The 23190-nt window shown below is 44.5% G+C and overlaps 1 protein-coding gene across 1 annotated transcript in view; it reads left to right on the forward strand.

Annotated features, from left to right (window-relative positions):
* The window catches only part of LOC115115946 (rab GTPase-activating protein 1-like), a 159991-nt gene that overhangs the window by 47043 nt on the left and 89758 nt on the right, over positions 1–23190 (forward strand). Inside the window, 6 exon segments of the mRNA XM_065007562.1 lie at positions 262–372; positions 1295–1464; positions 2347–2516; positions 3809–3968; positions 11817–11910; positions 16970–17120. Coding sequence (XP_064863634.1) covers positions 262–372; positions 1295–1464; positions 2347–2516; positions 3809–3968; positions 11817–11910; positions 16970–17120 — 856 coding nt within the window.

A 23190-nucleotide genomic window follows, 5' to 3' on the forward strand; every position in this document is an offset into this window, starting at 1 on the left:
CAGGCTTTGATCAGGTTGACTCATCTATTTCGGCAGACATTCAAAACATTACGATTCAAAACAGAATGAATGATCAGTGCTCGCGTCGTCACGTTAGATCAATGAAATCCATAAATAAACGCAAAGTGGGATATTATCATCATGCGTATGGTATTGCGAATTTCATGGAGCTAAAGACTCTCAGGGCAATAAGGCAAGATCTCTCCCAATCGCAGCCAAAGCATTTCAGAGAAAGAACTCTTTATTTTTCTGTTTTTCCAGCGCTGTGGCGAAAGACAAAGACAAGAACAGCTTTAAGCTGCGTCCTGGAATGGACAAGAAGGTCTTCATCTACGTACAGCAGACGTCCAATAAGGAGCTGTCTATAGAGAGGTAACGCATACACACAACGCTGACATGACACAGTCCTGCCACCACGGAGACTTCTCAGGCTGGACGTCTCCCTGGTATTCATAACAGGCCGTAATTCAGTTCTAATTGATAAACAACCGCTGTTTAATGTCTGTCTGTTTCCGAGCTGAAGTGTCCCAGTTCAGCCATGAGAATTAGATGGATGTTTCTGTTCTGAGCCTGCTAATTCTCTATGGTTAATAATGTTGTTTTGAAGCACCGTCATCTCATTTCCATGGCTCTTTTGTTATTTTACACTTCCTATACTGGGCCGGAATTGGAGAGCTCTTTTATCCTCCGTTTTATGAAGGATATATAGCTAGCTAGCCTGATACTATGTGAGAGATGAATCAGCTGAGACTTTCCACCTGGTTCCACTCTTATGAGGTGTGTGTGTGTGTGATCTGTGCTTCCGCTCTGTGCGTGTGCTCTTGTGTGTGTTCTGTGTGTGTGTGTGTTCTGTGCGTGTGTGTGTTCTGTGTGTGTGTGTGTGTGTGTTCTGTGCGTGTGTGTGTGTGTGCTCGTGTGTGTGTGTGTGTTCTGTGCGTGTGTGTGTTCTGTGCGTGTTTGTGTTCTGTGAGTGTGTGTGTTCTGTGCGTGTGTGTGTGTGTGTGTGTGTGATCTGTGCTTCCGCTCTGTGTGTGTGTGTTCTGTGTGTGTGTGTGTTCTGTGTGTGTGTTCTGTGCGTGTGTGTGTGTGTGCTCTTGTGTGTGTGTGTGTTCTGTGCGTGTGTTCTGTGTGTGTGTGTGTTCTGTGCGTGTGTGTGTGTGATCTGTGCTTCCGCTCTGTGCGTGTGCTCTTGTGTGTGTTCTGTGTGTGTGTTCTGTGTGTGTTCTGTGTGTTCTGTGTGTGTGTGTGTGTGTGTGTGTTCTGTGTGTGTGTGTGTTCTGTGCGTGTGTTCCAGGTGCTTCGGCCTACTGCTGAGCCCAGGGAAGAACGTGAAGAACAGTGACATGCACCTGCTAGACCTGGAGTCGATGGGGAAGTCATCCGATGGAAAGTCCTACATCATCACAGGGAGCTGGAATCCCAACACGCCTCAGTTCCAGGCTGTCAACGAGGAGACAGCCAAAGGTACAGCAGGCCATCATGCAGTGGTGTCCCTAGCTTGTTATGTAGAGCCAATTTAACATTGGTATTTGCCCTGTCTGTATATGTCCACCTTTCTAAGTATAATGACCCCAGATAGTTCATAGCCAACCGTGACCGTGGCCGGCTCTCTAGCTGATGTCACCTCGCTACATAGCTACGACCACAGCTACTGTACTGGTCATAGAGGATATTTGTGTTCCAGATATGTTCATTTACAGGTCCACAACTTTAAGGTTTACATTGATGAGTGTTGGGTTCAAGTACCTGATCACAGATTATTACATTTGTTTTATTTAATTTATTTTTTATTCCAAAATGTTTTTGTTGTACTTTTACCCCTTTTTCTCCCCAATTTCGTGGTGTCCAATTGGTAGTTAGTCTTGTCTCATCGCTGCAACTCCCGTACGGACTCGGGAGAGGCGAAGGTCGAGAACCGTGTGTCCTCCGAAACAAACCAGCCAAGTGATGAGCCGCACTGCTTCGTGACACAACGCCTGCTTAACCCGGAAGCCAGCCGCACCAATGTGTCGGAGGAAACACTGTACATCTGGCGACCGTGTCAGTGTCCACTGTGCCTGGCCCGCCACAGGAGTCGCTAGAGTGCGATGGTACAAGCACATCCCTGCCGGCCAAACCCTCCCCTAACCCGGACGACGCTGGGCCAATTGTGCGCCGCCCCACGGGTCTCCCGGTCGTGGCCGGCTGCGACAGAGCCTGGACTCGAACTAGGATCTCTAGTGGCACAGCTAGCTCTGTAATGCAGTGCCATAGACCACTGCACCACGCAGGAGACCTCGCCTGACCACAGATATAAGGGTTTCTTTAAGGGTTATATTAATGGCGATTATGGGTTATGTCAAACAGATACGTTTATCTACATGACGACGGCGGTGGACCTGGTGATCACTGAGGTGGAGGAGCCGGTTCGTTTCCTGCTGGAGACCAGGGTCAGAGTCTGCTCCCCCAACGAGAGGCTCTTCTGGCCATTCAGCAAACGCAGCTACACAGAGACTTTCTACCTGAAACTCAGACAGGTGAGAGGTTCTACCTGAAACTCAGACAGGTGAGACGGAGCTTCTAGCTGAAACTTGAGACAGGTGAGACGGAGCTTCTAGCTGAAACTTGAGACAGGTGAGACGGAGCTTCTAGCTGAAACTTGAGACAGGTGAGACGGAGCTTCTAGCTGAAATTTGAGACAGGTGAGACTGAGCTTCTAGCTGAAATTTGAGACAGGTGAGACGGAGCTTCTAGCTGAAATTTGAGACAGAGCTTCTAGCTGAAACTCAGACAGGTGAGAGGTTCTACCTGAAACTCAGACAGGTGAGACGGAGCTTCTAGCTGAAATTTGAGACAGGTGAGACTGAGCTTCTAGCTGAAATTTGAGACAGAGCTTCTAGCTGAAACTCAGACAGGTGAGACAGAGCTTCTAGCTGAAACTCAGACAGGTGAGACAGAGCTTCTAGCTGAAACTCAGACAGGTGAGACTGAGCTTCTAGCTGAAACTTGAGACAGGTGAGACGGAGCTTCTAGCTGAAATTTGAGACAGAGCTTCTAGCTGAAACTCAGACAGGTGAGACAGAGCTTCTAGCTGAAACTCAGACAGGTGAGACAGAGCTTCTAGCTGAAACTCAGACAGGTGAGAGGTGAAAGCTGAAACTCAGACAGGTGAGAGGTGAAAGCTGAAACTCAGACAGGTGAGAGGTGAAAGCTGAAACTCAAACAGGTGAGAGGTGAAAGCTGAAACTCAAACAGGTGAGAGGTGAAAGCTGAAACTCAGACAGGTGAAAGCTGAAACTCAGACAGGTGAAAGCTGAAACTCAGACAGGTGAGAGGTGAAAGCTGAAACTCAGACAGGTGAGAGGTGAAAGCTGAAACTCAGACAGGTAAGATAGTTTTAAACACTTTAATATCTGACATCATCCTCTATTTATATTCATTGTACCTCACTGAAACCACTACTCCTTTTTCCTGGCTTTTATTGTTGTGCTATTAATAATATATATTTTTATGACACTTAAAAATGAGTGGCCGGTTTCCAATGGATAATCCACATCGAACATACCTTTTGGTGTTCATTTATGTCAACCCAACATGAATTGTGAGAAGGCTCTTTTATATTTTCTTTGACAATGTAACTGCTAGTTAAAGTGGTCACCTATTGTCTTGAGCTTGTATGTGACTCCATTTCCCTCCCCCTTCCCAGAGAGGGACAACAACACCATCCAATGCTTTTAGATCCATGACAGGAAGGGTGTATGTGACTCTTTACCCATGAAACCGGTTACCTATTGTCTCGACCCTGTACATGACTTTCCCACCTTCCCAGATGGAACGTAAGAGGAACAAGGACACCCTGTACGAGGTGCTGAGCCTGGAGAGCGAGTTAGAGAGGGAGAGGAAGAAGACGACAGCCAGCCCCAACATCCTGCAGTCTGCCTCCCAAGGATCCATGGTGCCATCGCCCCCTGAGGATGATGAGGAGGAAGGTGACTGACTGACTGACATGTAAAAAACATGTATCTTTTCACAGAAAGTCCCATCGAGGCCAGAATACCTAGTTCCCATTACATTGATATTTTAGTCATTTACCAGACGAGTGGCGCAGTGTTCTAAGGCACTGCATCTCATCACTACAGTCCCTGGTTCGAATCCAGGCTGTATCACATCCGGCCGTGATTGGGAGTCCCATAGGGCGGCGTACAATTGGCCCAGCGTCATCCAGGTTTGGCCTGGGTAGGGCGTCATTGTCAATATGAATTTGTTCTTAACTGACTTGCCTAGTTAAATGAAGGTTACAAAGTAGGTAAAGCTATCACAATAATTGCAAGTAAACCCTCCCATTGCTCTATGGTGCCATTACCCCGTGACGATGACAAAGAGGAAGGTGATCGTCTGAGCAACCCTCCCCACCTGCCCTTCTATGCTGTCTTTATAATCCAACCCAACATTTATATTTTATTCATTTAGCATATGGTGTAATCCAGAGCAAATAACAATTTAACAGTAGCTAGAAAGTGAAACTTTCTTGAGAATAGCCCCTTTCTGCTGAAGCAGTGCTAGGGGGAGTAAATGATAACCCTTCCTGCACTCCTGTCTCTGTAGCTCTATCCCAATTCAATCCCTAGCCTCTTCCCCCAGCCTATGTCATAGGCACTTGTTGAGTTCTGAGAAGATTAGACAGGCAGAAAATCGACACAGCTGAACTTTAAAACAAAATACAGATTTCTATTTTCCATTTCAAAAAGTTTTGCTATGATGTGCGCTACTGAACACGACCTTGTTGATTTGGGATTGGGTGGTAGTCTCTCCCTGCCTGTTTGGGGATTGGGTGGTAGTCTCTCCCTGCCTGTTTGGGGATTGGGTGGTAGTCTCTCCCTGCCTGTTTGGGGATTGGGTGGTAGTCTCTCCCTGCCTGTTTGGGGATTGGGTGGTAGTCTCTCCCTGCCTGTTTGGGGATTGGGTGGTAGTCTCTCCCTGCCTGTTTGGGGATTGGGTGGTAGTCTCTCCCTGCCTGTTTGGGGATTGGGTGGTAGTCTCTCCCTGCCTGTTTGGGGATTGGGTGGTAGTCTCTCCCTGCCTGTTTGGGGATTGGGTGGTAGTCTCTCTCTGCCTGTTTGGGGATTGGGTGGTAGTCTCTCCTTGTCTGTTTGGGGATTGGGTGGTAGTCTCTCCTTGTCTGTTTGGGAATTGGGTGGTAGTCTCTCCCTGCCTGTTTGGGGATTGGGTGGTAGTCTCTCCAGATTGCTAAAAGCTAGAGCTTCGGCCGTCTCGCCCCCTCCAGTTACGCTCCAGCAGTGCTCACTTCACAAGCTCAGGGCATGCCCGGCCCAGCATGCATTAGTAGTCTACTTGTGTGCTGCTATTGCCCCTGCTTTAGCTACTGTCATGGAGTTCACAAAATATTTTCATAAAGAAACTGATAAACACACAGGTGCTAAATCAAAGTGACTTACAAAGATGAGGACCAATCGCAAGAGAGGGAGTGTGGTGATGTTGTGTCCACAACTAAAGAGTCATTGTGGAATCTTAAAAGACACATATCACGAAAGCATGATGGTGTACTTACTACGTGCATATGCTAAAAGAAAGGAACGAGGTGGGTAGCTAACTAAGTGTCACATTGTAGCAAAGTATTTATAAACTAAAAATCAGATCTCTTAAAAGTTTTGTTCATTTTTGTAATGTTATCTATACAAAAGGCCATAATTGATTTTGGCCCAGTAGGCCCGGCATATTCCCACTTTCAAGGAGCTTTCCGTTTTGATGTGGTTGTTTTGCCTAAAAACCTTTAGGCCTACCTATAGATGTATTTTTAAACAACTCTGCATCTCTGCCCAGCCTGGCAAGCGTGGCTCTGCAAGTGTGGAGAGGGTATTCTCTACTGCTGGTCTGCTCTCCAGGCACCATCGCAGGAGCCTGAAGCCACAGACTCTGGACAAACTTGTTTCTAAAAAAGAATGCAAAGGCACTCAGTGTCTGTCCCCAAATAGACACTGAGCCTAATCAGGCATTTCTCATTTAATTTGTACTTAATTATAAGTAAGTCACAGGCTATATGTGCAATTGATTGACTGATGATTTAATACAACTAAATGTTGTTTAATTGCTGAGTGCTCTATGTCCCTACCAGCCTTGTGTCTCACTCACGAATGCTTCACAATGTATTTCTTTGTAGGCTATAGCCTTGAAATAATTGAAATAATATAGCCTAAATTATTAATTGTAGTTCCTTCTTAGGCTCCCTGTCTGGCTCCTGACCTATTTAGAGTGTTTACATGCTGTTTAATATGACATGTAGCCTATTTTAAATTATGAGCGCTTCTTACATTCACCTTTTCATGTTTATTAAAATACTTTATATTCAAATCATACTGTTTGGTTTCAATATTTAAAAACTAAATGGTAGGTCCAGGTTGTCACAACAATAGATGGGTGTTGGTTAAATTGTGATATTAACAAATCGAGCGAATTCAGTGGCAGTTTTTCTTCTTGGAAGCGTAGAGCGGTTTTTAGCAGGAAGCACTAGTGACTCGGACAATAAAGAAGTGGTCAGATGACGCAGATGCTCAGCTTCAGGACTGTTTTGCTAGCACAGACTGGAATATGTTCCGGGATTCCTCCAATGGAATTGAGGAGTACATCACAGCGGTCGCTGGGTTCATCAATAAGTGCATCGATGACATCAAATCAAATTTTATTTGTCACATACACATGGTTAGCAGATGTTAATGCGAGTGTAGCGAAATGCTTGTGCTTCTAGTTCCGACAATGCAGTAATAACCAACAAGTAATCTAACTAACAATTCCAAAACTACTGTCTTATACACAGTGTAAGGGGATAAAGAATATGTACATAAGGATATATGAATGAGTGATGGTACAGAGCAGCATAGGCAAGATACAGTAGATGGTATCGAGATGAGTATGTAAACAAAGTGGCATAGTTAAAGTGGCTAGTGATACATGTATTACATAAGGATGCAGTCGATGATATAGGGTACAGTATATACGTATGCATATGAGATGAATAATGTAGGGTAAGTAACATTATATAATGTAGCATTGTTTAAAGTGGCTAGTGATATATTTACATCATTTCCCATCAATTCCCATTATTAAAGTGGCTGGAGTTGAGTCAGTGTCAGTGTGTTGGCAGCGACCACTCAATGTTAGTGGTGGCTATTTAACAGTCTGATGGCCTTGAGATAGAAGCTGTTTTTCAGTCTCTCGGTCCCAGCTTTGATGCACCTGTACTGACCTCGCCTTCTGGATGATAGCGGGGTGAACAGGCAGTGGCTCGGGTGGTTGATGTCCTTGATGATCTTTATGGCCTTCCTGTAACATCGGGTGGTGTAGGTGTCCTGGAGGTTAGGTAGTTTGCCCCCGGTGATGCGTTGTGCAGACCTCACTACCCTCTGGAGAGCCTTACGGTTGAGGGCGGAGCAGTTGCCGTACCAGGCGGTGATACTGCCCGCCAGGATGCTCTCGATTGTGCATCTGTAGAACTTTGTGAGTGCTTTTGGTGACAGGCCGAATTTCTTCAGCCTCCTGAGGTTGAAGAGGCGCTGCTGCGCCTTCTTCACGATGCTGTCTGTGTGAGTGGACCAGTTCAGTTTGTCTGTGATGTGTATGCCGAGGAACTTAAAACTTGCTACCCTCTCCACTACTGTTCCATCGATGTGGATAGGGGGGTGTTCCCTCTGCTGTTTCCTGAAGTCCACAATCATCTCCTTAGTTTTGTTGACGTTGAGTGTGAGGTTATTTTCCTGACACCACACTCCGAGGGCCCTCACCTCCTCCCTGTAGGCCGTCTCGTCGTTGTTGGTAATCAAGCCTACCACTGTTGTGTCGTCCGCAAACTTGATGATTGAGTTGGAGGCGTGCGTGGCCACGCAGTCGTGGGTGAACAGGGAGTACAGGAGAGGGCTCAGAACGCACCCTTGTGGGGCCCCAGTGTTGAGGATCAGCGGGGAGGAGATGTTGTTGCCTACCCTCACCACCTGGGGGCGGCCCGTCAGGAAGTCCAGTACCCAGTTGCACAGGGCGGGGTCGAGACCCAGGGTCTCGAGCTTGATGACGAGCTTGGAGGGTACTATGGTGTTGAATGCCGAGCTGTAGTCGATGAACAGCATTCTCCCACCAGAAACCATGGGTTACAGGCAACATCCGCACTGAGCTAAAGGGTAGAGCTGCCACCTTCAAGGAGCAGGACTCTAACCCGAACGCTTATAAGAAATCCCGCTACGCCTTCAGACGAACCATCAAACAGACATAGCACCAATAAAGGACTAAGATTGAATCGTACTACACCGGCTCCGACGCATGTCGGATGTGGAAGGGCCTGCAAACTATTACAAAGGGAAGCACAGCCGCGAGCTGCCCAGTGACACAAGCCTACCAGACGAGCTAAATCACTTCTATGCTCGCTTCAAGGCAAGCAACACTGAGGCATGCATGAGAGCATCAGCTGTTCCGAACGACTGTGTGATAACGCTCTCCGTAGCCAACGTGAGTAAGACCTTTAAACAGGTCAATATTCCCGAAGGCCGCTGGACCAGACGAATTACCAGGACTTGTGCTCCGGGCAGGTGCTGACCAACTGGCAGGTGTCTTCACTGACATTTTCAACCTCTCCCTGATTGAGTCTGTAATACCAACATGTTTCAAGCAGACCACCATAGTCCCTGTGCCCAAGAACACTAGGTAACCTGCCTAAATGACTACAGACCCATAGCACTCACGTCCGTAGCCATGAAGTATGTTGAAAGGCTGGTCATAGGCTGGTCATGTCTCACATTAACACCATTATCGCTGAAACCCTAGACCCACTCCAATTGGGATACAGCTTAAAAAGATCTACATATGATGCAATCTCTATTGCACTCCACATTGCCCTTTCCCACCTGGACAAAAGGAACACCTACGTGAGAATGCTATTAATTGACTACAGTTCAGCATTCAACACCATAGTGCCCTCAAAGCTGATCACTAAGCTAAGGATGCTGAGACCAAATACCTCCCTCTGCAACTAGATCCTGGACTTTCTCACGGGCCGCCCCGAGGTGGTAAGGGTAGGTAGCAACACATCTGCCACGCTGATTCTCAACACTGGAGCCCCTCAGGGGTGTGTACTTCGTCCCCTCCTGTACTCCCTGTTCACCCATGACTGCATGGGCAGGCACGACTCCAACACCATCATTAAGTTTGCAGACGATACAACAGTGGTAGGCCTGATCACTGACAACGATGAGACAGCCTATAGGAAGGAGGTCAGAGACCTGGCCGGGTGGTGCCAGAATAACAACCTATCCCTCAACATAATCAAGACAAAGGAGATGATTGTGGACTATAGGAAAAGGAGGACCAAGTGCGCTCCCATTCTCATTGACGGGGCTGTAGTGGAGCAGGTTGAGAGCTTCAAGTTCCTTGGTGTCCACATCGCCAACAAACTAGACTATGCATTGTACCCCGCCAACCCCTCTTTTACGCTGCTGCTACTCTCCATTTATCATCTATGCATAGTCACTTTAACTAATCCTACATGTACTTATTACCTCAAATAGCCCGACTAACCGGTGCATCCGCACATTGACTCTGTACCGGTATCACCTGTATATAGCCTCACTACTGTTATTTTTTACTGTTTAAAAAAATCTTTACTTATCTATTGTTCACCTAATACCTATTTTCATACTTAAAAATTGTACTGTTGGTTAAGGGGCTTGTAAGCATTTCACTGTAAGGTACCTGTTGTATTCGGCGCACGTGACAAATAATCTTTGATTTAATGTGAAGCGCAGAGATCGCTCCATGAGTGATCGGGATTTCTGACCGAGTAAGTCTGCTTGCATACTCTGAATTGGGTGGTAGTCTCTCCCTGTCTGTCTGGGGATTGGCTGGTAGTCTCTCCCTGTCTATCTGGGGATTGGCTGGTAGTCTCTCCCTGTCTATCTGGGGATTGGCTGGTAGTCTCTCCCTGTCTATCTGGGGATTGGCTGGTAGTCTCTCCCTGTCTGTCTGGGGATTGGCTGGTCATCTCTCCCTGTCTATCTGGGGATTGGCTGGTAGTCTCTCCCTGTCTGTCTGGGGATTGGCTGGTCGTCTCTCCCTGTCTGTCTGGGGATTAGCTGGTAGTCTCTCTCTGTCTGTTGTGCCTTATTCTACTCCCTGTACAGTTTGCACTTTGCTAGCCTTGTATGACAGCTAGGTCTATCCCCTCACTGTGTTTGTCACCTGTCTAGCCAGCCTGTTATGTGCCTTATTTTTTATTTATTTTATTTCACCTTTATTTAACCAGGTAGGCCATTTGAGAACAAGTTCTCATTTACAACTGCGTCCTGGCCAAGATAAAACAAAGCAGTGCGACAAAAACAACAACACAGAGTTACATATGGAATAAACAAACATACAGTCAATAACACAATAGAGAAATCTGTGTACAGTGTGTGCAGATGAAGTAAGGAGGTAAGGCAATAAATAGGCCATAGTGGCGATGTAATTACAATTTAGCAATTAACACTGGAGTGATAGATGAGCAGATGAGGATGTGCAAGTATAAATACTGGTATGCAAAAGAGCGGGAAAAAAAATATGGGGATGTGGTAGGTAGTTGGTGGGATGGGCTATTTACAGATGGGCTGTGTACAGCTGCAGCGATCGGTAAGCTGCTCTGACAGCCGATGCTAGTGAGGGAGATATAAGTCTCCAACTTCGGTGATTTTTGCAATTCGTTCCAGTCATTGGCAGCAGAGAACTGGAAGGAAAGGCATCCAAAGCAGCTGTTGGCTTTGGGGATGACCAGTGAGATATATCTGCTGGAGCGCGTGCTACGGGTGGGTGTTGCTATGGTGACCATGGAGCTGAGATAAGGCAGAGCTTTACCTAGCAAAGACTTACAGATGACCTGGAGCCAGTGGGTTTGGTGACGAATATGTAGCGAGGACCAGCCAATGAGAGCATACAGGTCGCAGTGGTGGGTGGTATATATGGGGCTTTGGTGACAAAATGGATGGCACTGTGATAGACTGCATCCAATTTGCTGAGTAGAGTTTTGGAGGCTATTTTGTAAATGGCATCACCAAAGTCAAGGATCGGTAGGAGAGTCAGTTTTACAAGGGTATGTTTAGGAGGCTTTGTTGCGAAATAGGAAGCCGATTCTAGATTTGATTTTGGATTGGAGATGCTTAATGAGTCTGGAAGGAGAGTTTACAGCCTGGCCAGACACCCAGGTATTTATAGTTGTCCACATATTCTAAGTCAGAACCGTCCAGAGTAGTGATGCTAGTTGGGCGGGTGCGGGCAGCGTTGAAGAGCATGCATTTAGTTTTACTAGCGTTTAAGAGCATTTGGAGGTCACGGAAGGAGTGTTGTGTGGCATCGAAGCTCGTTTGGAGGTTTGTTAAGACCGTGTCCAAAGAAGGGCCAGATGTATACAGAATGGTGTCGTCTGTGTAGAGATGGAGCATGGAATCACTCGCAGGAAGAGCGACATTGATATATGCAGAGAAAAGAGTCGGCCCTGGAATTGAGCCCTGTGGCCCTATTCTCTCTCTGCATGACTGTTTGTGTGTTTATCTGTCTAGTAAGTCACTATACATACAGCATGTTTTTTTACTCTAATCCACACTCAGCTGTGTTGATATGTCAACCCTTTGTCTCTGCCTGCGTCCCAAATGGCACCCTATTCCCTACATAGTGCACTACGTTTGACTATTGGTTGATGGTAGTAGGGTACCACTTGGGACTCTCTCAGTTTTCATCTCTGGAGCAGAGCATAAAGATACATTTATTTCGCAAGATGGACAATAAAGTTGTATTAAATTATATTTTGTCAGACAATGACGAGCCGTTGCTGAGTGGCTCAGGAGACGTGTCAAAAGAGTGTGCTGAGAAGATCCTGGAGACCTGGGGAGACCTGCTGTCCAAATGGTGAGTGACTGACATCTCTGTGGATGTCATACCTTGTCTTCATGTAAATCATAGCACCACCCACTGGGCACCAACTGGTTGAATCAATGTTTCCATTTCATTTCAACATAAAGAATTAAATGTGATGTCTGTCGAGTCAATGTAAAAAACCTGATTGGATTTGCAAAAACGTCATCAATGTAAAGGAATTTCCGAGATTGTTTGTCTTTTCACCCAACTTTTAACCGAAATCTAATGACGTGGTTGAATTTTTAAAATTTCACGTTCAATTCAGGTAAGTTGACAACTCAATCAGATGTCAATCCATACCTGATGTTGACCTAACGTCTGTGCCTAGTGGGCAGTGTATTTAGCATGTCTCATCTGCATTTCGCTCCACATTCAAAGTGGTGTTAAAGAAAAAATGTACCTTAAACTAACAGAGAAGGAGATGATTTGAACTTTATTTCATTGACCTTGTGAGAATAATAACCAACATGACCACCAGGCAGCAGCCTCTTTCCCAGTGAATACATCTGGACTGAGAAAGTAGCTACCAGAGCTGGTGTGTAGTTAGTCTGCCTTACCGTCATGGTGTGTAGTTAGTCTGCCTTACCGTCATGGTGTGTAGTTAGCCTTACCGTCATGGTGTGTAGTTAGTCTGCCTTACCGTCACGGTGTGTAGTTAGCCTTACCGTCACGGTGTGTAGTTAGCCTTACCGTCACGGTGTGTAGTTAGCCTTACCGTCACGGTGTGTAGTTAGCCTTACCGTCACGGTGTGTAGTTAGCCTTACCGTCACGGTGTGTAGTTAGCCTTACCGTCACGGTGTGTAGTTAGTCAGCCTTACCGTCACGGTGTGTAGTTAGTCAGCCTTACCGTCGCGGTGTGTAGTTAGTCAGCCTTACCGTCGCGGTGTGTAGTTAGTCAGCCTTACCGTCGCGGTGTGTAGTTAGTCAGCCTTACCGTCACGGTGTGTAGTTAGCCTTACCGTCATGGTGTGTAGTTAGCCTTACCGTCACGGTGTGTAGTTAGTCTGCCTTACCGTCACGGTGTGTAGTTAGTCAGCCTTACCGTCACGGTGTGTAGTTAGTCAGCCTTACCGTCACGGTGTGTAGTTAGTCAGCCTTACCGTCACGGTGTGTAGTTAGTCAGCCTTACCTTTGCGGTGTGTAGTTAGCCTTACCGTCACGGTGTGTAGTCAGCCTTACCGTCACGGTGTGTAGTTAGCCTTACCGTCACGGTGTATAGTTAGCCTTAGCGTCACGGTGTGTAGTTAGTCAGCCTTACCGTCGCGGTGTGTAGTTAGTCTGCCTTACCGTCATGGTGTGTAGTTAGCCTTACCGTCACGGTGTGTAGTTAGCCTTACCGTCACGGTGTGTAGTTAGTCAGCCTTACTGTCGCGGTGTGTAGTTAGTCAGCCTTACCGTCATTTCTCAAATGATTGCCTCGCCTGGTTCACCAACTACTTCTCTGTTAGAGTTCAGTGTGTCAAATCGGAGGGTCTGCTGTCCGGACCTCTGGCAGTCTCTATGGGGGTGCCACAGGGTTCAATTCTTGGACCGACTCTCTTCTCTGTATACATCAATGAGGTCGCTCTTGCTGCTGTTGATTCTCTGATCCACCTCTACGCAGACGACACCATTCTGTATACTTCTGGCCCTTCTTTGGACACTATGTTAACTAACCTCCACATTAAGCATCTCCAATCCAAAATCAAATCTAGAATCGGATTCCTATTTCGCAACAAAGCATCCTTCACTCATGTTGCCAAGCATATCCTCATAAAACTGACTATCCTGCCGATCCTTGACTTTGGCGATGTCATTTACAAAATAGCCTCCAACACTCTACTCAGCAAGTTGGATGCAGTCTATCACAGTGCCATCCGTTTTGTCACCAATGCCCCATATACCACCCACCATTGCGACCTGTATGTTCTCGTTGGCTGGCCCTCGCTTCATATTCGTCACCAAACCCACTGGCTCCAGGTCATCTGTAAATCTTTGCTAGGTAAAGCTCCGTCTTATCTCAGCTCACTGGTCAACATAGCAACACCCACCCGTAGCACACGCTCCAGCAGGTATATTTCACTGGTCACCCCCAAAGCCTATTCCTCAATTGGCCGCCTTTCCTTACAGTTCTCTGCTGCCAATGACTGGAACGAATTGAAAAAAATCACTGAAGCTGGAGACTCATATCTCCCTCACTAACTTTAAGCATCAGCTGTCAGAGCAGCTCACAGATCACTGCATCTGTACATAGCCCATCTGTAAATAGCCCATCCAACTACCGCTTCCCCATATTGTTATTTGCTACTTTGCACCCCAGTATCTCTACTTGCACATTCATCATTCATCTATCACTCCAGTGTTTAATTGCTAAATTGTAATTACTTTGCCACTACGGCCTATTTATTTCCTTACTTCCCTAATCTTACCTCATTTGTACACACTGTATAAAGATTTTTTTCCCCTCTTGTCTTATTGACTGTACGTTTGTTTACTCCATGTGTAACTATGTGTTGTTGTTTGCTTTATCGTGACCAGGTCACAGTTGTAAATGGGAACTTGTTCTCAACTGGCCTACCTGGTTAAATAAAGGTGAAATGTATATATTTTTAAATCGATAGTGGGAGGCATGTCAGAGAGAGATGAAGGAACGTACTGCTGAGCAGCACAGTGTTAGTGGCCCTCTAGCAGAGTTATGACCTAAATCACACAACAGGAGTACCATGTACCAGATTCTTCTTCATGCAGGTTCTTTGACTGAACATTTTAGTGGGAAATGCACATTTATCTATGATACGAAAAGAAAACTAACACTAGTTACTGCTTGTAAAATATACGCTTATCCTTCATACAGGGTTCGTTCATCATGAAAATCCTGGAAAAGTCATGGAATTTTAAAGTGGTGTTTTTCTGGGCCTGTAAAAAAAAAAAAGTTTTGGAAAAAGTAATGGAATTATTTTAATAATTTATATTAATGTAATATATTTAGGCACAGTTTTATGTTATCAATCAAATAAAAATCAACATATCAGCCAGGATCGGCATAATACATTAGCGCATCTGTGTTTGTGCGTCTCTCCTTGGGCCATTGCTCAAGGAGAGGGACCGTTCATTCACTGCAGCAGCAGGTTGGTCTAGCCTATAAAATATGTAGAGAACAGATTAACAGGTAGCCAATTCAAAAAATAGATTGTACCCGCTAGTTAACGGTTTTATCTATCATGTTTTCGTTATGTTCCCAAAAACGTTCCACCGACACTTGAGAATAAGGCCATACAAAGTTGATTACTTTTTTGAACGATTCGTATTAGTCATTTAAAGTATTATTTTTGACAAAACTATAACGATTCACTTCCCTTCAACCCAGACTTCAGAGAGGGATGGGAGGGGAGGGGAGGGGAGGGAAGAGGGAGGGAGCACATACAGCCACTAGGTACATAAAAGGTGCTTTTTTTTGCGTCCCAAATACTTTAACACTGTTTTTAGGCTTTGCTATTAACGTGTCTCTTGAGAATGGCTGTGCTGACTGAAATAAAACAACTATGTTTAGGAAATTTGCTTTCCTTCTAACTTGCAAAGAATGGTAAATAAATTGCGTAATTCAAATGGGACTGTGATGTGACTCGATGCAGGGCTCTCGTTGTCAGTGGGAGCCATTTTGTATTGCCAACCCGCTGAGCACCAGGGCTGGTTTCACTTACATCACACTGAAAGTACGCCCTTTCTTGTTTCAACTGTTTTATCTGAGCAGAAAAGAAATGCCACGTTGCATTGCGTAACCAACCAAGTAACTCGGGATAAATAAATACATGAAAAGTGGGGGAAAAGTTAACGATTCATCTGGAATGTTCTTAGCTCTCCCAGGGGCATGTGGTGTGGTGTGGAACCTGATCATATGTGCTTCTTGGCATTGTGACTAGTACCTTCCTCCCCCGCCAGCTGCCCAGGGTTCTGGGAAGAACTGAGGGGAGACTCTCTCTCTGTGTCTGTTCTGATCAGAGATAACCCTTTCTCTCTTCTTCTCTCTCTTGCTCTCTCTCCTTCTCTCTCTTGCTCGCTCTCCCCTCTCTCTCTCTCTCTCTCTCTCTCTCTCTCTCTCTCTCTCTCTACTCTCTCTACCCCTTCTCTCTCCCTCCTCCCTTGATCTCCAGGCCCCACATCACACCTGTTAGATAAGACTCCATCCTCCTGTTCCTCTCCTCTGCCCCTTTAGATACGCCAACTACATTCTCATGATCCCCTTCCTCCTGATCAGCCCAGCTGGATTTAGTACATAAGCGAGACATAGACATTCACTGAGAACCTGGGTCTGTATGTACGGCGTAGACTGTCGTATGAGACTAATGGGATATACTGCAGATATATATCGTCTGTCGTATGAGACTAATGGGATATACTGCATATATATCGTCTGTCGTTTGAGACTAATGGGATATACTGCATATATATCGTCTGTCGTTTGAGACTAATGGGATATACTGCAGATATATCGTCTGTCGTTTGAGACTAATGGGATATACTGCAGATATATCGTCTGTCGTTTGAGACTAATGGGATATACTGCAGATATATCGTCTGTCGTTTGAGACTAATGGGATATACTGCAGATATATCGTCTGTCGTATGAGACTAATGGGATATACTGCATATATATCGTCTGTCGTTTGAGACTAATGGGATATACTGCAGATATATCACCTGAGCTTTGCAGTGCGACAGCATATAGTGCCTTCTGGAAGGCCGCCATTGTTTTCCCATGACAGCCCTTAATCTAGTCAGTGGTCCCTCCTCCCAGTGTAAATCAGAGCTGATAAGATGGAATTAATGGCCTGCTGACCTGGAACGGTGATATATGACTTGTTTCTGACATGGCTGGATATCTTTCACCTCCATTGATTACATTAAATCAGATTAAATCATACCATCATTATTCAGTTATCATCAGGGATGTAGTGTTTGGTATACGCAGTGCTGTTTACACTCCTTGTCATCTGTGTACGTTGGATTTGATAGCATTAGTGTTTACGTAATGGTTGGTTATATCATGGCTTCCCCCCCCTCTGTCCCCAGGCATCTGAACCTGTCTGTGCGTCCCAAGCAGCTCCCGGCTTTGGTGCGTAGCGGGGTCCCAGAGGCCCTCAGAGGAGAGGTGTGGCAGCTCCTGGCTGGTTGCCATAACAACGACCACCAAGTGGAGGAGTACCGCACCCTCATCACTAAGGTAGGCCTCACCCTTGAACCTTCATGGAAATAAATGTATTTCCTGTTACCAAGTCATTTACGTTTTCAATGCCTTTAGTTTTCCATGTGGACCAATTTATCTGTAAATTGTGAAAAGTTATCCAAGGATTGATGCGTCTCCGCTTGGCACTCCGTATTAAGGAGATAGATTGGGGGTAAGGCCCTGCGATAGACTAGCGTCCTGTCCAGGATGTGTACAGCAAGCAGCCTCACGCTACAGAAACAGGAGATGGGGCTCCTGCCCTATGAGCAGTTCTGACTCGTACAAGCTAATGCTCGTACCAGGTTACTTACTATCCAAGGAGATTGTTCCATAGGTTTTTTAGGGAGTGATATAGTTTTTTGTAGAATACGTTTCATTTTTTTCAATTTTTTTCCATGTTATATTATTTTTTAACTATGAAGTTGTTGATGAAGTTGTTGAAGTTGTTCTTAGCTTTATCCTTTGAAAATAGACACGTAAAAAGATACTGGAGATGAGCATGTGCATCTTCAATATGTACCTGTTGTTCCTCTTTAGTACATTTAACTATCTGTCTCAAGTAAAAGCTTTGGGTGGCGAGTTGATACAAATCCAAGTCTGGAAGGTTAAAACCCCCCTCAGACTTAGGAAGATGTAAAACTTTCCTATTTATTCCATGAGTTTAATTGCCCATATGAAGTCGGTTATGACAGAGTATACTGTTTTAAAGAATGTCTTCAGTGGGGTAATGGACATTACTGAGAAAAAGTCTAAAAACCATGCCATTCTGAAGAGGTGTATTCTACCTGTTAGATTTATGGGAAGATTGTTCCATTTAATTAGGTCTGCTTTCATATTGTTGAATAATGGGCTAAAGTTATCTTTATATATTTGTTGTTTGGTATTTCATATTTTGTTTATTGTCCACTTAAAAGAATGCTGTTGAACATGAGTTATTATTTTTCCTATTGCGATTATTTAGGTTTTTTCCACAATAAGTTTATATCTTGAGATTTTTGAGTATTCTGAAAATATTTTCAGCAGGGTGGGGAATTGAGTTTTCAATATTGGTCAGGTACAGTTGAAGTCGGATGTTTACGTACATCTTAGCCAAATACATTTAAACTCAGTTTTTCACAATTCATAACATTTAATCCTGGTAAAAATTCCTTGTTTTAGGTCAGTTAGGATCACCACTTTATTTTAAGAATGTGAAATGTCCAAATAATAGTAGAGTGAATTATTTCAGCTTTTATTTATTTCATCACATTCCCAGTGGGTCAGAAGTTTACATACACTCAATTAGTATTTGTAGCATTGCCTTTTAAATTGATTAACTTGGGTCAAATGTTTCAGGTAGCCTTCCACAAGCTTCCCACAATAAGTTTGGTGAATTTTGGCCCATTCCTCCTGACAGAGCTGGTGTAACTGAGTCAGGTTTGTAGGCCTCCTTGCTCACACACGCCTTTTCAGTTCTGCCCACACATTTTCTATAGGATTGAGGTCAGTGCTTTGTGATGGCCACTCCAATACCTTGACTTTGTTGTCCTTAAGCCAGTTTGCCACAACTTTGGAAGTATGCTTGAGGTCATTGTCCATTCGGAAGACCCTGGCTTTTATGGCAGTTTTGGAGCAGTGGCTTCTTCCTTGCTGAGAGGCCATTCAGGTTATGTCGATATAGGACTTGTTTTACTGTAGATATAGATACTTTTGTACCTGTTTCCTCCAGCATCTTCACAAGGTCCTTTGCTGTTGTTCTGGGATCGATTTGCATTTGCATATCTCCAGGAGATAGAATGCGTCTCCTTCCTGAGCGGTATGACGGCTGTGTGGTCCCATGGTGTTTATACTTGCGTACTATTGTTTGTACAGATGAACGTGGTACCTTCAGGCGTTTGGAAATTGCTCCCAAAGATGAAACAGACTTGTGGAGGTCTACAAAAAGAATTCTCAGGTCTTGGCTGATTTCTTTAGATTTTCCCATGATGTCAAGCAAAGAGGCACTGAGTTTGAAGGTAGGCCTTGAAATTCATCCACAGGTTCACCCTCAATTGACTCAAATTATGTCAATTAGCCTATCAGAAGCTTCTAAAGCCATGACATAATTTTCTGGAATTTTCCAAGCTGCTTAATTAAAGGCACAGTCAACTTAGTGTATGTAAACTTCTAACCCACTGGAATTGTGATACAGTGAATTATAAGTGAAATAATCTGTCAGTAAACAATTGTTGGAACAATTACTTGTGTCATGCACAAAGTAGATGTCTTAACCGACTTGCCAAAATGATAGTTTGTTATTTTGTGGAGTGGTTGAAAAATGTGTTTTAATGACTCCATCCTAAGTGTATTTATACTTCCGACTTCAACTGTATATCAGGAGATCGTCTGCAAGATTGTAAACATATTCATGTTTATCAATACTGCATGTATCAGTAGTCATTATTGATAAATCAACAGTGCCTTCGGAAAGTATTCAGACCCCTTGACTTTTTCCACATTTTGTTATGTTACAGCCTTATTCTAAAGTGTATATATTTTTAAAAATCCCCTCGTCTTCACACAATACCCCATAATGACAAAGGAATTTTTTGACATTTTTTTGCAAATGTATAAAAAAATTAAAAACATATCACATTTGCATAAGTTTTCAGACCCTTTTACTCTGTACTTTGTTGAAGCACCTTTGGCAGCAATTACAGCCTCGAGTTTTCTTGGGTATGACGCTACAAGCTTGGCATACCTGTATTTGGGGAGTTTCTCCCATTCTTCTCTGCAGTTCTTCTCAAGCTCTTTCAGTTTGGATGGGGAGCATTGCTGCACAGCTATTTTCAGGCTACAGATGCAAGTGCTACGGGGCGATAGTCATTTAAGCAGTTTACCTTGGTGTTATTGGGTAGGGGGGCTATGGTTGTCTGGTATTTCAATTGGTATTACAGACCAGGTCAGGGATATGTTGAAAATGTTAGTGAAGAACTTGAAGCTCTCGACCCCGCTCCACTACAGCCCCACCTTTAGTTCACGATCAGCTCCTTTGTCTTGTTGAGGTTAAGTGACAGGTTGTTGTCCTGTCACCACACTGACAGGTCTCTTGACCTCCTCCCTATAGGCTGCCTCATCGTCATCAGCGCATATTCTGAGTACACATCCTGGTATTCCATCTGGGCTCACGGCTTTGCGAATGTTAACCTATTTAAAGGTCTTACTTCATCAGCTACGGAGAGCGAGATCACGCAGTTGTCCGGAACAGCTGGTGCTCTCATGCATGGTTCAGTGCTGCTTGCCTTGAAGCAAGCATAGATGGCATTTAGCTTGTCTGGTAGGTTTGCATCGCTGGGTAGCTCGCGGCTGGGTTTACCTTTGTAATCTGTGATAGTTTGCAAGCCCTGTCACATCTGTTCCAGTTTCGTTGGAGGCCACAGTGGGATTTCTTATAAGCATCTGGATTAGTGTCTCGCTCCTTGAAAGCGTTATCTCTAGCATTTAGTTCATTGTGGATGTTGTCTGTAGTCCATGGCTTCTGGTTGGGGTATGTACGGTCACTGTAGGAACGATGTCATAGATGCACTTGTAAATGAAGCCGGTGACTTGTATGCATTTCTGTGTGTGGAGTAAAAGTGATCTAGAGTTTTGTTGCCTCCTAGTTGCACAGGTGACATGCTGGTAAAGAATGAGGTAAAACGATTTGATTTTCCTTGCATTAAAATCACCGGCCATGAGAAACGCTGCCTCTGGAAGTGCATTTTCTTGTTTGCTTATGGCTCAATACATATTTTATTTTTATTTAATTTAACCTTCATTTAACTAGGCAAGTCGGTTAACAAATTCTTATTTACCTTGACAGCCTACCTTCCCCTCGTTGAGTATGGTCATCGGTTTAGGGTGGTAAATAGACAGCTACAAAAAATATAGATGAAAACTCTTGGTAAATGGTAATGTACTCGAATAAGAAAGTGAGTTGTATTAAGACAATGGGTCAATGTTTTGACCTCTCTAATCGAACTCAATTTTATTATTATATTTAGTGGAAATAATAAACAGGTTTTGTTTTACAAGATTGTAGGACCAGCTCTTAATCATCTAAGTCATGTGACTCTATCACTAGCTTGATAGCTTAATATTCATCTATGTAATATTTGTGGAATGTAGATTTTGAACAGTGATAATGTTGTTGCTGATGCTTGATTGGTTGTCATTGCTCCCTTCCTGTCACCTGTGTGGTGTTCCACTTGGTTGTTCAGCAATGCACTCGTTTGCGATGGGGTCTTGGCCGAGTTACTGTAAAGTCCTTTTGTGACTGCTGATTGTTGCCGCACATCAATTTGATTGAATGATTGATGGATTGAATGCCAGTTAGCCATAGAGATGATCTGCCATTTTGTGTCCTTGCATTGCACACACAGGCAGATGAAGGAATCTGAGGTCAAAACCTCTCTCTTAAGTCATCAAAGTGGAAGATGAAGGCTCATTTACGTGTACAATATCTCTCTCTGTGACAATCTCAAAATCTTAACAGCCATTTAAAGTCATTATGTCCTTCTTTCCCCCTAATTCGTCAATGTCCTATTTCTTCTTAATATAATTTCTATGTTATGTGACTGCTGGTCAGTCCCTCGTTAGGAGTTTGCACTAAGGTGGTGCTTGGCTGCGGTGTGCTGCAAGTTCTTTACTCACACTGTGGTAGGAGGTTGTGAGCTAAGTACCAGAGTCGTGTGTGTGTGTGTGTGTGTGTGTGCCTCGTAGAAGTGATGGATGGTAATGCTGAAACGTTTGTCAACTCTCCTCACATTTAACATTCTGTCCTCCTATATCAAAGTGTCAACGTTTTCTTTCCACTGAGAGGATGACTGAACATTCAAGTTTAAAGTTGACCTTGACCAATGACTATGGCTCTTCTAAGGACATGACAGCATTATACACAAACATTAAGTAGTAGACTGAACCTCTATGTTATCACCATAGCAGACACCTCAGAATATAACATAACAGCTCGACAACTAATGCCGGGTGGACACAACACAACTTTCAAAATCCTAACATCGCTGAGTCTCTCACATTAAATGACCATCTTTCCTGTAGTTGTTTTGTCTTGCCAACGTAGTGGTGCCACACTAAACGATTTTCACTTGGTCGTGAGGATTCTCCATACCACGCTGTCACGTGAAAACAATGATGTGATTAGATTTGACATAGCTAGAAAGAGCTGTGGCTCAAAGCAGGCTCATAGACGTGTTCAATCAGAAATTCAGGCATGCCATACAGAGTTGAAATATCTAGCCACATTTTCAATGGAATAACATTGCTTGCGAACTTCAGGCAAGTACAAACGCATACTAGTAGTAGTCATGGCTCCTGCTCCAGAGTCTACACATCCTGGGTGATGCCAAACAACGGCATCATCTCCTGCTCCAGGGTCTACACATCCTGGGTGATGCCAAACAACGGCATCATCTCCTGCTCCAGGGTCTACACATCCTGGGTGATGCCAAACAACCGCATCATCTCCTGCTCCAGGGTCTACACATCCTGGGTGATGCCAAACAACGGCATCATCTCCTGCTCCAGAGTCTACACATCCTGGGTGATGCCAAACAACGGCATCATCTCAATGGCTACTTCTCTGGCGAGCTCTCATTGGCTATTGCAGATCACCGTTTTCAAATGTGTCTTTGCACATCTCACACTACAAGAACATAGCGAATATTGTGCCGATAAAATCAAACATGTTTGAAAAGACAGGATCGGCAGCCCTCAGCTTGAGCCTCTAACCATCTCACATTAAACGAGCGCCGGTTACTGTTGCGCGCCCCGAGTAAGCAACAACATAGGGATTTTGTCTCTGATCTTTAAAAAAAACTGCTCTGGGACAGTTAAATCGGGGCCAAAATAGTGTAGTGTACACCCAGCTTAAGTCTACAGTACAACAATGATGTGCTAAGTAAGCATCCCATACGGTGTGAGCAGATCTTTTGTTTATCACACAGATATTGCGCAAAGCTGTGGTAACTTAGTCTGCCCTGTTTGTTTGTTGGCTTGGTGTGGGGCAGTGTTTTTACTGGCCTCCGCATCAGTCATGTCAACTGGCATTATG

The sequence above is a fragment of the Oncorhynchus nerka genome, linkage group LG22 (assembly GCF_034236695.1).
Source record: "Oncorhynchus nerka isolate Pitt River linkage group LG22, Oner_Uvic_2.0, whole genome shotgun sequence".
NCBI lineage: Eukaryota > Metazoa > Chordata > Actinopteri > Salmoniformes > Salmonidae > Oncorhynchus > Oncorhynchus nerka.